Source organism: Danio rerio, chromosome 6 (assembly GCF_049306965.1).
Source record: "Danio rerio strain Tuebingen ecotype United States chromosome 6, GRCz12tu, whole genome shotgun sequence".
Lineage (NCBI taxonomy): Eukaryota > Metazoa > Chordata > Actinopteri > Cypriniformes > Danionidae > Danio > Danio rerio.
This window is the reverse complement of record NC_133181.1, coordinates 30,674,978-30,690,033: the sequence shown is the minus strand read 5'-3', so window position 1 is coordinate 30,690,033 and position 15,056 is coordinate 30,674,978. Positions and strand designations below refer to the sequence as shown.

At 34.2% G+C, this 15,056-nt stretch overlaps 2 protein-coding genes across 3 annotated transcripts in view; both read right to left on the bottom strand.

The window, feature by feature from the left end:
• LOC141386287 (uncharacterized) overlaps nt 1-15,056 on the bottom strand; it is an 816,166-nt gene that overhangs the window by 288,217 nt on the left and 512,893 nt on the right. The window lies entirely within an intron of this gene.
• Nucleotides 1-15,056, bottom strand: part of inpp5d (inositol polyphosphate-5-phosphatase D) — a 51,540-nt gene that overhangs the window by 825 nt on the left and 35,659 nt on the right. For both annotated transcript variants that reach the window (XM_021474094.3, XM_068219213.2), the window contains 10 exons: nt 13,183-13,271; nt 12,981-13,062; nt 10,459-10,548; nt 10,234-10,344; nt 10,015-10,091; nt 9,585-9,672; nt 8,410-8,556; nt 7,941-8,004; nt 5,715-5,915; nt 877-1,316 (listed from right to left, as the gene is read on the bottom strand). In XM_021474094.3, coding sequence (XP_021329769.1) covers nt 877-1,316; nt 5,715-5,915; nt 7,941-8,004; nt 8,410-8,556; nt 9,585-9,672; nt 10,015-10,091; nt 10,234-10,344; nt 10,459-10,548; nt 12,981-13,062; nt 13,183-13,271 — 1,389 coding nt within the window. The remainder of the gene's footprint in view (nt 1-876; nt 1,317-5,714; nt 5,916-7,940; nt 8,005-8,409; nt 8,557-9,584; nt 9,673-10,014; nt 10,092-10,233; nt 10,345-10,458; nt 10,549-12,980; nt 13,063-13,182; nt 13,272-15,056) is intronic.

Here is a 15,056-nt window from a genome sequence, read left to right as displayed (position 1 = left end):
ATATATATATATATATATATATATATATATATATATATATGTTATTATAATTTACTATATTTACTGTATTTGATTTATTTTTGTGTATATAATATAATATAATATAATATAACATAATATAATATAATAAACAATTGTAAACACAAAGCATGAAAAATGAACTCTTAATGAATGTCTGTATGGAAGTTGCCAGAAGCCAACCGAATGATAATCAAAAGTTTTAAATAGGAATATTTTTCATTCATTTTTTGGTTCATTTATTCACTCTACATTTACATTAAAAAAAATTTGGGGCATTTTATTTTGATTTATAAAAAGTATTACTGCCTAGAAAATTTACTGTACATTAAACATTTCTGGTTAGTCATTTACATGTTTGCTTGTTTGTTTGTTTTTTTATTTATAGCACAATGTGGCCAAAGTTGTGCTGAGACCTCAGAAAGTCCTTACATAAGTTTTCCAACTTTGATGAATATATCTCAATCTGTTTATAGATTATAACTATTTTACTATAAGCGGCTCCTCCCACTTTAAACATTTTGGTGTCCCTTAAGGGGGTTGTGCACTGGACACGCTATGCTGAGCTTCGTCATTATTTTCTATAAGTTGTTAAACAATGCAAACAGATAGCAAAATGACAAAAAATAAAAAGCATGGCTTTTGAATATAACTAAACAATCAACATGACAGAGCAAATCCATCAGTAATGTCCACATTTCCAGATTCCAATTTTTTAGTTTATGAAAAACCATCTAGGAGCTATAACTAAAACTCAAAAGCCAGTTTTTGTTTCAAAAGTATGCCACCTATGGGCCAATTCAGCAGATTTTCTGTGACACTGTATGAGACTACTAAAATATAGTGTTGTGATTGTACCATCTTTGGTCTGCCCTGCTCTGGTCGGTGGTCGTATCTTAGACGGGAGCTCTGAACTGTCCCTGTAGTCTCTTGGCTTTGTCTGCGGTTCTTGTGTCTGACCAGATCGGGATTTCATCGGCACTGGAGGTCTGTTGGGGCCAATCATTCCTCCTTCGGATCGTGAAGGCACCACAGGCTTCTTGGTAATGCTCTGGGGCAGCAGGCTGCTCATGTTCAGGTTTGTGGATGAAGATGACTGGGGTTTGGTTTCAGAACAGGTATATGAGCGTAAGCGAGGGGTCGGGACTGGAGGCTGACGATCTGAATCAAAGTCTGTGGGTTTGGGAAAGGCAAAGAGAGCATCTGGAGGAGGGTGATGTTCCTTTGCTCCTCTGGATCCACTCATTGAGCCATAAAGAGGATTGTCAAACATCTCTGGTGGTTGACCGTCCACAGGTCTAAAAGCAAGAATAAGATTGAGTTTAGCATATTAATGCTGAATTACTTTATTGAACGCATGCTGTCAGTTGTTCTAATAATAAATCTGTTTATTTGTACTAATTTCAGGGCGACACAGTGGCTCAGTTAGCACTGTCACCTCACAGCATAAAGGTCACTGGTTTGAGTCCAAATTTGGCATTTTTGTGTGGAATTTGCATGCTCTCCCTGTGTTTGTGTGGGTTTTCTCAGGGTGCTCCGGTTTTCCCTACAGCCCAAAGACATGTGGTACAGGTGAAATGAATAAACTGAATAGGCCTTAGTCTATGTGGGGGATTATTGTGTATGGATGTTTCTCAGTACTGGGTTGCAGTTGGAAGGGCATCTGCCGTGTAAAACATATGTTGGATAAGTTGGCGGTTCATTCAGAAAGTATGCTGAAGGAAAATGAATGAATGAATGTACATATTTCTTACCTACAATTGTACGGTTTCTTGTATAAAATTATTTTAATTTGTACTTTCAAATCAATCAAAAAATTAACACAACATCAGAGATATTATTGAATCCATAGACTTGGCATTATAAGCTATCAATTTCTAACGAAATCAACAAGCTTAATTTACATACTGCTACATTTGTGGACATGCAGTGGAACAAAATGTTGTGTCTCGCAGGACCATGTCGCTACATAATTAAACATTATCAACACTGGGCGTGAGAGCTATTTTAAACCTATACATAACCAACAAATCAGAGCGGCAATCTGATCATACTAACTATACTAAAACTATTCACACAACCTAAGGCAGGCGATACTTTTACGTAAGACACATAATTGTGCAAAGGAGGTATTTAAGGTTGATGAAAACAAGTAGTGCAACATGATTTGTGGTACATTCACAGGCAAACAATGTTTTTCTTATTAAGTACTTGTAAGATGGAGTTTAAGTAAAATGTCATGCATTTTAGAGGTGCATATACAGAGAAGAGTGTTTCTACAGGTGGTTTGCCAACCACACTCACCTGTGAGAATCACGCTTAAGAAGTGCACAAGGTTTTTATTTTTTCTAGAGATATAAGGTGACTGTAAGAAATATGTGTATATAATAAGGAAGTAATACTTAAAGTAAATTGCTCATTTGTGTATCATTTTTTTCAGATGAAAATTTTTTATTTATTTTGTTGCAAAAAAAAAAAACAATAGATATCAATAGAAATTCACATTTATATATAAAATTTTGGCTAAAACAATAAAGATGATAATGATAATGAAAATAATAATCATCACTACTACTATTAATATTACTACTATTGGTAACACTTTATTACTACACACTATCATCTATTACACATTAGCAAATAGTTAATTCATTATCTGTTCAGCATTAACTACATTAATAGATGTTAGCAGTTTATAAATACAGCTACAAATGCTGTATTCTTGACTTATAAGCACATTTATAATGTGCTTAATGATCGAATTTTCATCCTTTATACTTATTAACTGTTTATTAACTAAATTTAGTATTGCATTATTTATAAACTATTTGGATTTAAGAGTAGTTGGTGCCTTTTAGAATAATTTCAGAATGAGTTAGTAAACAATAAATAAACTATTCATATCAACATTTATATATCTTATTCAAGGTTCATACACACTTTTACTACAAAAATTCCATGTTTTTTCCATGACTTTCCTTGACCATATGTTTAATGTAATGTCTTTGTATACATGATAAATAATAATAAAAGAAAACAATGCACGTTTAAATTATAGCACATAATAAAACATGCAACAATCTATTTAATTAGATTTTTTTTTTTTATTTACTGTATGTAAGATTTATTTAAATAATGCTTACAAATGGCGGTTCTTTCCCACTGTGCCAAAATTGAGACTAAGATGCTCGAACGAACAAATGCTTGCACAGCATTTATAATGTGAGACCATGTTTTTGGACATAGACAGAAAAGAAGTAAAGACAACTGACCTATATTCAAGTTTACTGATATTCATTAAACTAATTTTTTTTCTATGCCTTTTTCAAAACTGTGTTTTTTTTTTTTTTGTCTGGAAAATGCCATGTCAGAATTTCATGACTTTTTCAGGTTTTCCAAGACCGTATGAACCTTGCTTATTATTTAGGCATATCGTAATGGTGGGGCGACATGGTGGCTAGCACAATCAGTGGGTAGCACAATCGCCAAGAAGGTTGCTGGGTATAACCTTGGATTGGGTCATTTGGCATTTCTGTGTGGAGTTTGCATGTTCTACCTGTGTTCGCATGGGTTTTCTCCAGGTTCTCTGGTTTCCCCCATAGTCCAAAGACATGTGCTATAGGGGGAATTGGGTAAGCTAAATTGTCCGTAGTGTATTTGTGTGAAAGAGAGTGTATAGATGTTTTCCAGTGATGGGTTGAACGTAAAACATATGCTGGATAACTTGGCGATTCCAGATTAATAAAGGGATTAAGCCGAAAAGAAAATTAATGAATGGTATATTATTTAATACTTTATTAACTCAACTTCATGCAGTTTTGTGAACTAATCTAAAGTGAGGAGTATTTATGCTTTGTAAATCCTTTATAAATTACAATTAAAGGTTTAGTATCAAACAAACAATGTTTTCAATCTTATCTAAAACAGAAAATTACTGTAAACTTTAAACATTGCAGGAGTGTCAAAATACAATTAGGAATAAATACTATGAATAAAATCGGATAAAACAACAACAATATAATAATTTAACAATATATTATGATGAAACATTTCAAAGTTATTTAGCAATGTTTAAACTGTACATTAATTTTATTTTACATAGGATTGCAAATATTTATTTTTCATTTGAAGTACAGTTTAATTTATGTATCTTCAAGTAAATAGAAATTAATAAAGTTTTTTTTCCTTCTTTTCCCGTTTTTTTTCATGTTCACTTTAATTTTCATTTATAAGGGATTTATAAAGCATAATTAGTCCTCACTTTAGATTAGGTCACAAAACTGGATGAAGTTGAGTTAATAAAGCATTAATTAACATACAAATGAACTGTTAGTAAATGCATGAATAATAAGATATGTAAATGTTAATTTGAATAGTTTATTAATCATTTCCTTACACATTCTGGATAATCTTAAAAACCCACCAACTATTCTTAAATAACTAGTTTGTAAATGATGCAATACTTAATAATGTAATGAAAAAATAATCATTAACAAAGTATGAAAACACAGTCATTAAGCACGTTATATATGTGCTTATAAGTCAAAAATACAGCATTTGTAGCTGTATTTATAAACTCCTTACTAATGTCTATTAAAATAATGCAGATAATGAATTTACTATTTGTTAATGCATCATAAATTATTCATAGTGAATTATTCACAGGGCATATTTAAACACAGGTATACAACATATCATAGGTTTATTATCTCCACGTCCCTTTTGTAAGTTCTGTGAACCTCAGCGTTTAGATACCTTTTTACATATGATGTGAGAATGTCCGGAGGTGCAAAACTTTTGCAGATTCGGTGATAGACATTTTATTTAAAGTAACAAAAATTTCTTTCCCCAAAGATCCTGTATTGTTTTTATTGAATGATAACTCTTGATTTCTCTTAATTGCAAAGATCCATACATTTTTGGTTAGTGCTTCAACTGCTAAAAAGTAAATGTTGGCACAGAGGTAGAAACCTCCTCATGATCTTTCAGTTAAGCACTGGTTACATTCACTATTGGAAACACTGTATCTGGAACTGTCATCAGCACGGATCAACCATGCTAGACAAACAAACAAACAAAAAAAAATGTTCATAGTGTGTAATTATAGTGTTACCCGACGATGACGACGACGACGACTACTACTGCTACCACTACTACTACTACTACTACTACTACTAATAATAATAATAATAATGATGTTGATAATGATAATAACATTATTATTATATTAATAATCATAAATAATGCCTACAATAAAATACCAAAAATACTAATTTATTCATTCATTTTCTTTTCGGCTTAGTCCCTTTATTTATCTGGGGTTGCCACAGTGGAATGAACCACCAACCTATTCAGCATATGTCCCAACACTGGAAAACATCAAAAATACTTTTAACTTTAAAGTATTCTATCATTATAACAATAATAATGTAATTTCGAGCTTTGCCTTTACTTCATTTAACAGTTCAACAAGGAAGTAAGCTGTTTTCTGAGATGTTCTATTTTTGTGACTCCTACTCTTTACATGCATTGGTTCAATACAGGGTAAACTAGTGTGTTTATAACTATGACAATAATTAAAATAATACAATATAAAATGCTGGTCTGCATAACATGATGTTTTATACTGCAAAAAACTCTGTAATCGAAGTTAAATACCTGTGCATGTTTGTGTAAAAAATAAGGTGGATACTTACATAGGGTTAGATGTCTTTGCCGTTGGACTGGATGTAGCATGATCATAACTTGTCTTTTTTGGAGAGATATTGCCATGCGTCATGTCCTTTGATGGCCCTGTTCTTTGGGAAGTAAGGCTGCCAGGGGCTTGGATACCACTCTTATAGCCTACACCCATATAACTAGGGTTACTGATATCAGAAGCGAGGACTGAAGAAGACCTGTCAAAGAAGGTCAGATGGTTTATGTGTACAAACATGAATGTAATCTGTGTAAAGCATCTCAAAGGAAGTGGGAAATATAACAACATCAGGTTATCATCAAACGTGCTGTGATTTATATTAATTCATGTCAAGCAACCAAAACAAATGCAAAGTGTGCACATTTCTATTCAAGCAAAATAAAACAGACAGATCAGATTTTGTATAGCACACATTTCAATTTCACTTTAAATAAAAAATAAATTAAAAACATTTGAAAAAAAATTATAGGAAATGTTTATAATGAAAGCTATTATAATTTTTTATTATTATTTTATTAATATAAATATATATTTATATATTTATTTATTTATTTATTTTTTATTGTTATGGTGGCTTGAGAAAACCAACATACTGTTATACAACATAGATTTCTTCTTCTTTTTCTTCTTCTTCTTCTTCTTCTTCTTCTTCTTCTTCTTCTTCTTCGACTATTTTAAGAACATATCTCCTCCTAGACCGTTCATACTACAACCTCCTAACTATACTGAATTAAGTCGCTATATAGGGAACCGCCTAGCAACCACTTAGAACACCCTAGCAGTGCCTTAGCAGCCACTCAGAACACCCTATCAACCGCCTAGCAAGAAACATGCCAATTCACACTTGAAACATGCAAACATATATGTAGTTATCTATCTATGCCAACTTTTTATAACAACTTAAAAACTACTTCAATGATTTAAACTTTTAAACTACTTCAAACTGTCAGACTAGGCTTTCTCAAGCCACTATAAATAATAATAGAAATTCCTTACATTTATATAGCGCTTTTCTCGGCATTCGAAGCGCTTTGCACATAGAGGGAATCTCCTCATCCACCACCAGTGGGCAGCATCCACCTGGATGATGCAATGGCAGCCATATTGTGCCAGACCGCATACCACACACCAGCTGATTGGTGGAGAGGAGACGGAGTGATGAAGCCAATGATGATATGGGGAGGGTTAGGAGGCCATGATGGACAGAGGCCAGTGGGCAGATTTGGCCAGGGTGCTGGGGTTTAACCCCTACTCTTTTTCGAAGGACATCCTGGGATTTTTAATGACCAAAGAGAATCAGGACCTCAGTTTAACGTCTCATCCTAATGACGGTGCTCAATGAACAGTATAGAGTCCTTGTCACTATACTGGAGCATTAGGACCCACACAAACCGCAGTTTGGGCGCCCCCTGCTGGCCTCACTAACACCTCTTCCGGCAGCAACCTAGCTTTCCCATGTGGTCTCCCATCCAGGTACTAACCAGGCGCAGCCCTGCTTAGCTTCAGTAGGCGACCATGTGAAAGTTGCAGAGAGCTAGCTGCCGGCAAAAAATTTGCCTACGAAGTTTGCCTTTCTAGTTTACATCATTATTTATTAAAATTTTGTTTGACATTTACAGTAAATGTTTATAATGAAAGCTACTATAGAAGGGTGAGGCAGTGGCGCAGTAGGTAGTGCTGTCGCCTCACAGCAAGAAGGTCGCTGGGTCGAACCTCAGCTCAGTTGGCGTTTCTGTGTGGAGTTTGCATATTCTCCCTGCCTTCGCGTTGGTTTCCTCTGGGTGCTCCGGTTTCCCCCACAGTCCAAAGACATGCTGTACAAGTGAATTGGGTAGGCTAAATTGTCTGTAGTGTGTGTGTGTGGATGTTTCTCAGAGATGGGTTGCGGCTGGAAGGGCATCCGCTGCGTAAAAAAACTTGCTGGATATGTTGGCGGTTCATTCTGCTGTGGCAACCCCGAATTAATAAAGGAACTAAGCCAACAAGAGAATGAATGAAAGCTACTATATATTTTTTATTATTATTTTATTAATATAAATATGTTTTTCTATGTTATTATTTTTTATTTTATATTTATAATTCATTTTACTTTTGTTTTGTTTCCTTTTTTTAAATATGGAAACTTTGATTTAAAAAGGCATACATAAGTAACATAATACTTTTAGATATTACCATGTCATAAAATAACACATGTAAATTGTAAAGGAGTATTGAAATATTTTACATTTTCGTATTATCTCCTGTTTTGCCTTTTCCAGCTCCTGGATCATCTCCGACTTTAATGAAATCTAAAACAGAAAAAAGCCAGATTATTTTAAGAAAAGGGACATGGCCTCAATACTCTGAGACAAAACACATATTACAGCTTTCTTCTAGTTGTAACTACGGAAGCTCATTTCCACCTCAGAATAAAAAGAATAAAGGTAACACCATACTTAATCTTCTAATCCAAACATTCTTTATTACTCTTTTATACCTCAGACCTTTCTTCTCAGAACTTGTTATTCTAACAGTTGTACAGTATATTCAACCATAATTCTGAGGAAAAATGTTTTTCAGAAACAAACTCAAATTTAATTAAGCAATTAAATTATCCAATGCAAGAAATTAATCATTATTTAAATTGATATGAGGGCAGAAACAGGATTTCATTTGGCATGTAACAGACATTGCTGTACAAAGCGTGCACTCACCATACAGTTTCTCTGTCTGTTTTCCTTCAGATTTGGGCAGTTGAATGGCTCCTGTTAGCCAGCCTGTGCGTTCACCATGGTGTGTGAGTGTGATGCTGAATTCAGTGTAAGAGCTTTCAGCAGAGCGAAGCGCCACACAGCCTTCACCTAGAGACAGAGAACAAAATTATTGTGTTTACATACATAAAAACAGTCCAATACTAATTAATTATTAATTAATTCATTAATTCATTCATTCATTTTCTTTTTGGCTTAGTCTCTTTATTAATCTGGGGTTGCCACAGCGGAATGAACCATCAACTTATCAAGCATATGTTTTACCTAGCAGATGCCCTTTCCAGCCACAACCCAAAAAAGACTCGAAAAAACTCGAATGTCAAACCGTAGGACTTTGGACTTGACTTGAGACTTGTTGGCCTTTGACTTTGGACTTGAGGGCAATGAATTAAAATTTACTTGTGACTTGCCAAACAACGACTTTGTCCCACCTCTGGAAACACCAATACACTCTTGGATTCATACACATACACTACAGCCGATTTAGCTTATTCAATTCACCAAACTGCATGTCTTTGAACTGTGGGGGAAACCGGAGCTCCCGGAGAAAAGACATGCCAACACGGGGAGAACATGCAAACTCCACACAGAAATGACAACCGCCCCAGCTGGGGCTCGAACCAGTGACCTTCTTGCTGTAAGTTGCTAGCATTTGGAGGGGGTGAAATTCTAGGAGTTTTCCAGAAGACAGAACAAACTGGGAGATGGGTCTGAAATAAGGGAGATTCCCGGGAAAAACGGTAGTGTTGGCAGGTATGAATGGTACGTTTACCTAAGTATGGTTTTCCAATACTCTTTCCACCACTGCTCAACTCTGAGTTAAATGCAGCACTGCAGAAGAGCTTGTGAGTGCTCAGATATTTACATTAACAAAAATTAGAACAGGTGTAACTAATAGCTGTTGAGAATATATTAATACCATTGTTTTTTTTAGGATTGGACCGAGAAACTATGACTTGAGACCTAATAGGTGATGCTTTTTAAATAAATGTTACCTACATTTTAAGTAGAATATGGGCCTCAATCAGAAAATGACTTGCTTGCAGATGTGGTCAGTGAGCAATAGGCCAGTTTAGATTATAGGAATGTTAACTTTCACTTATTTTTGATGAACTTACCATATGACTCATCAGAATCCGTGGATTTAATGCAGATGAGGATGTGCTGATCAAGGAGGTATTCTGGATCTGCAATGATGGGTGTGAGCTGCAAAGTCATTTCACAAAGACCATGTAAACATGGTGGCTGAATTTTACCTCATAGTATTTTGGTGTCTATTAGCTTACCCCAGCATTTACTCACTATTTACTCACTCTCATGTGGTTTTAAAGCCTTTTTTAGTTTCTTTCTTCTGCTGAGCACAAAAGAAGGATTATTGAAGAAAGATGAAAACCTGTAATCATTGATTCCATAGTCAATGGTTACAGGTTTCCAGTTTTCTTCAAAATATTGTCTATTGCGTTTAGCAGGTTCGGAACAATTGGAGGGTGAGTAAATAATGAAAGAATGCTCAGTTTTGTGTGAAGTGTCATTAAATACAGTTTTTACCTCAACTTGTCCTGCAAATCGCACTTTTATTGAGCCCTCCATCTCTTGGTTTTCACCATCAGGACTCCTCACAAACTCTACAAAATGAAAAGGAAGAATTTAAATGGACTGCCTTTTTTGAAGTAGCTTGTGTGATTCTACAAATCACAAAGAGGGTTGTTTCATAAGACGTGTTGTGATTATTTTATAAATGAAAGTGAAATGCATATGGCTCCTCACTCTCCAAGCAGCTTGAGTGATACTCGATGAAGAACTTGGTCTTTGATTTAGTACAAAGGACAGCCACACAATTCAAGATTTTTATAGCACCTCGAGCGTCATTTGACAGATCTGCAAAAAATGTAAAAAAATAAATAAAGTATAGTGAAACTATAAACAATACATTTTTCCAGTTTTGAAAAATCTAAATGGAGGATTGTTGTCAATGTGAAATATTTACGATACCATTTTTTGAAACAAACTGAGAGGTCACGCCAACGTCAAATGTGGCAAATACAGGCGAGTGGTCACTGGTCATGATATCATTGGTGCATCCTAAAATATCAGAAATGAATGGTGGTTAATACCATGATGTTGTATATGCATTCATTCTGGGTGTGTTCACATTTGACAGTTTTTTTCCTCTGTTAAAATTAACTACAGTATAATTGCTCCATCTGAAAATATGTAAATGCTGACATACAGAATTAGGTGCCGGTCAAACAAGAGGGCCATAAAAGGGATAGCTCACCCAAAAAAAAAATAAAAATAAAAAATAATAATAAAATATATATACATTTGATTTATTCACCCTCAGACCATAGAAGATGTAGATGACTGTGTTCTTTTTAGTAGATCATTAAAGAAAGGAATTAGCTGAATTTGTGGTCCTTGGTGATTCATGTACAGTTAAAATCTAAATTATTAAACCCCATTTGATTTTTTTCTTTTTTAAATATTTAAAAATATTTCACAAAATTTCTCAGACTTTCTTCTGTAGAAAGTCTTGTTTTATTTTGGCTAGAATAAAAGCAGTTTTTAATAATAATAATAAAAAATTAAGGTCAAAATGATTAGCCCCTTTAAGCTATTTATTCTTTTCCATAATCTACAGGACAAACCACCATTATACAATAACTAACCTTATTTCCCCTAACCTGCCTAGTTAACCTAATTAACCTAGTTAAGCCTTTAAAATTCACTTTAAGCTGTATAGAAGTGTCTTGAAAAATATCTAGTCAAATATTATTTACTGTCATCATTGCAAAGATAAAATAAATCAGTTAATATAAATGAGTTATTAAAACTATTATGTTTAGAAATGTGGGAAAAAATCTTTCTATTAAACAGAAATTGGGGGAAAAATAAACAGGGGGGGCTAATATTTCAGGGGGTTTAATAATTCTGATTTCAACTGTAATGCAAGTCAATGGTTACCCATTTTTTAGATTAAAAATAAATACACATAAAAAAGTACAGCAAGCTTCTAATTACTCGATGACGTATGCACAATTGGCACTCAGGTGTGGGGATGTTGTTAAACATTGAGGATGTAGGTTTTTTTTTTTTTTCAGATTGGTTCTTATCTGTGATTGCACCAATATGCAGCAACGGCTATGAATTACTTTTGTAGGCATGACTTGTTAAATTTTAATCTAAAAAAGTGGCCATTAATCTTCTTTAATGTTTTACTAAAGAATAAAAGTCACCTACATCTTGGATAAGTAAATGTTTGGGTGAACTAACCCTTTAGCAGCTAAAAAAAAATGAGGTCTCTGCTTATACAAATGAACTGCAGTTTTTGAATTTCGAAGCGATTATAACCAAATCATTGCAAAGTTGAAGACAGCTAATGTACTACATCTGTTGTTGAAAGGCTTAAATATGAAACTATATGTTAAAAATGGTGGAAGCACAGGCAATACACAGCTAGTCTTTAATCATGCCTGCCAGAAGTCTTCTGAACTGCATGTTTTTGACTGAAATACGAACACATCAATAAGATCTATACTGTACTGTACTTGGTTCTAGAAGACCGTAGAGTTTAGCTCCAAAATGCCTAAACACCTGTGTGGATGTTTCTTGTATGCCTTGTTAGTTAGTTAGTTAGTTAGTTAGTTAGTTAGTTAGTTAGTTAGTTAGTTAGTTAGTTAGTTAGTTAGTTAGTAAGTTAAGTAATTTAAGTAAGTTAAGTAAGTAAGTCTTTCTGTTCTTTCTTTCTTTTGTTCGTTCATGTGTGTGACAGAGGAACTCCTGCAGCTGTTTTGGCTTCTTTACACATTTATAAACTCACTTCACTAGTTCTCAAGTGATTAAAAAAAAAAAAAAACATCTCACATGTTTGCTCAAGCATATTTAGCCTAGCACTCAGCACTGTTTCAGATGTTTGGACCATGACCAAATGTGTCAATTTCGACCTAATGCCCAGTTGGGACTTGAACCAGCGCCCTTCTTGCTGTGAGGCGACAACGCTGAGTCACCGTAATGCCGTATTTGGTTTATATATGTTTAATTAGGGTAGGAGATTGGACAACCCTGGTTTAAAAAAAAACAGGGTGTGATTACATGATGCAATCATAAAAAGAAACTAGTGCTCAAATATAAATGTTTTTTTTACCATCACAATTCAATAAAGGTGTCTTAAATGTGTCTTCTTATAGCAGATCTTCCTTTGTGTGTGTGTGTGTGTGCGTGTGTGTGTGTGTGTGTGTGTGTGTGTGTGTGTGTTTGTATGATGGAGGAATTCCTGTTGCTGTTTTGGCTTCTTTACACATTTATAAGCTCATTTCACTAGTTCTCAAGTGATAAAAAAAACATCACATATTTGCTCAAGCATATTTAGCCCGACACTCAGCAGTTTCAGATGTTTGAACCATGACCAATTGTGTCAATTTTAACATAATGCATCAGTATTTATAGTCCAGCTTTAACAAACCTCAAATGCAAAACACCCTTGGAAACATGCATTTCATATTCAATAGACTAACCATATGAGTTGCAAACCACATGCACCAAAGGGTAGGACTTGCGAAGCACACGATCACACCACGAGGGCAAGTTGTATTTGGTCTGTGAGATAATATATTTATATAAAGAGGATTTTCATTATTAAATGCAAGTACAAAATCTAATTTTATTATGTATCTGCTTTAAAGGTTGTTTAAATGTGTTGTGGCTTTCACACTTTACCCCTGTGGCTTTGGCTTTAGTGTAGGCATATCTCTCCCGTGTGTCTCTCTCAAAGCGATAAGTCGGGGCAAATGTAATTTCTTCCTCCACTGTAATAAAAAAACACACACAATAAGTATTAAAAGGAGCACTGCTGAACAGCAGCTATAAATCAGTCCAGCACATGTTTATAGACAGATAAATATCCAACTCAATCTCACGGCAATTCATAACTTTTTCACTTAGTGGCTAATTCGTATGAATTCGTACGATCTAATTCGTACCATTTAGTACGATTTGCTTATCCCCCAATGACGGTTGGGGTTAGGGGTGGGGTCAGGTGCCACGCCTCCTTTTTAAAATGGTACCATTTCGTACGACTGAACTCGTACGAATTCGTACGAATTAGCCACTAAACTGGCAAAACGTAAAATACTTACGTTTTCTAGTGAGATCAGGCTGTAAATATCACATTTTTAGCATGGAGTTGGCACTGAATGACCTTGTTATAGAGCCTTTATTTTATTTGATTATGCTAAGGCAAAAATTATTAGCACCTTTTTAATTTTTTTTTCTTTTAAATATTTCCCAAAGTGATGATTAAAGAAGCAATTGAATTTTTTATAGTATTTTTTTAAAATAATATATTTCTTTTAACAAAAATGCTAATACCAACTAGCCACTAAATCAACAAGTTATGAATTGATAATATCAATAATGCATGAAATAGCATTGTTTTTAATCTTGTTTTTGGTTTCCTGGCTTATTTTAGTGTGTTCCTTTGCAAAAAAAAAGAAAAGAAAAAAAAAGTAGAAGACCTCAATACACCTTAACAATATATAGAATTTGTAAACAAACAGATTGTATACACTGTAATGTGTACCCATTCAATATGTTCTAAAATGCAATCTCCATATATATGACTTCTTGTTCACAAATGAAAATCCTTCTCTTTAACAGCATGAGGTTCTACATTTCTAAAACTGGCTGAAAGTTGATTTGTTTTATACAGATGAAGTCAGAATTATTAGCCCCCCTGAATTATTAGCCCCCCTGTTTATTGTTTTCCCCAATTTCTGTTTAACAGAGAGAAAAAAAAAATTCAACACATTTCTAAACATAATAATAACTAATTTCTAATAACTGAATTAATTTATCTTTGCCGTAATGACAGTAAATAATATTTTACTAGATGTTTTCCAAGACACTTCTATAAAGCTTAAAGTGACATTTAAAGTCTTAACAAGGTTAATTTGGTAAACTAGGCAGGTTAGGGTAATTAGGCAACTTATTATATAATGGCGGTTTGTACTGTTAAACTGTTAAAAAAGTTAAACTGGCTATTTCAGAGTTTCTCTGTTTGTTTGTTGGGCTCATGTAGAAACATTGGCAGAACTAAATGTGTGAGTTTTGGCTGGGTGTGCACAGCAAAGCACACGTCCAGAAAATTAAATGTGATCAGGCTCCTTTTCTCAAAGATATTTGACATAATTTAAGGTAGTTCCAATCAAGCTAATGTACGTCCAAGTGTTCATTTTTGTCATTTTGTTCACGTTTACTTTGATTTGACTGTTTTTGATGCTGTAAAACAATGGTCTCAAACTCTTAACTCTTAACCTGCTTAATAATCTTTTGGCACCTTGATTAGTCGGATCAGCTGTGTTTGATTAGGGTTGGAGCAAAACTGTGCAAAGCTGCGGTCCTCCAGCAATTCAGTTTGAGACCTATGCTGTAAAACACGCATGGTGTCACGATTGTGTGCTTGTGATCTACAAGAGTTCAGGTTGGATTTTAAAGTTTATTCAAATAGAAATTTACAATGATTATTTTGCTGGTGTAAACCATTTATTCTTTACGTGAACAATCAATACACTGTAAAACCCAACAGTCAACTT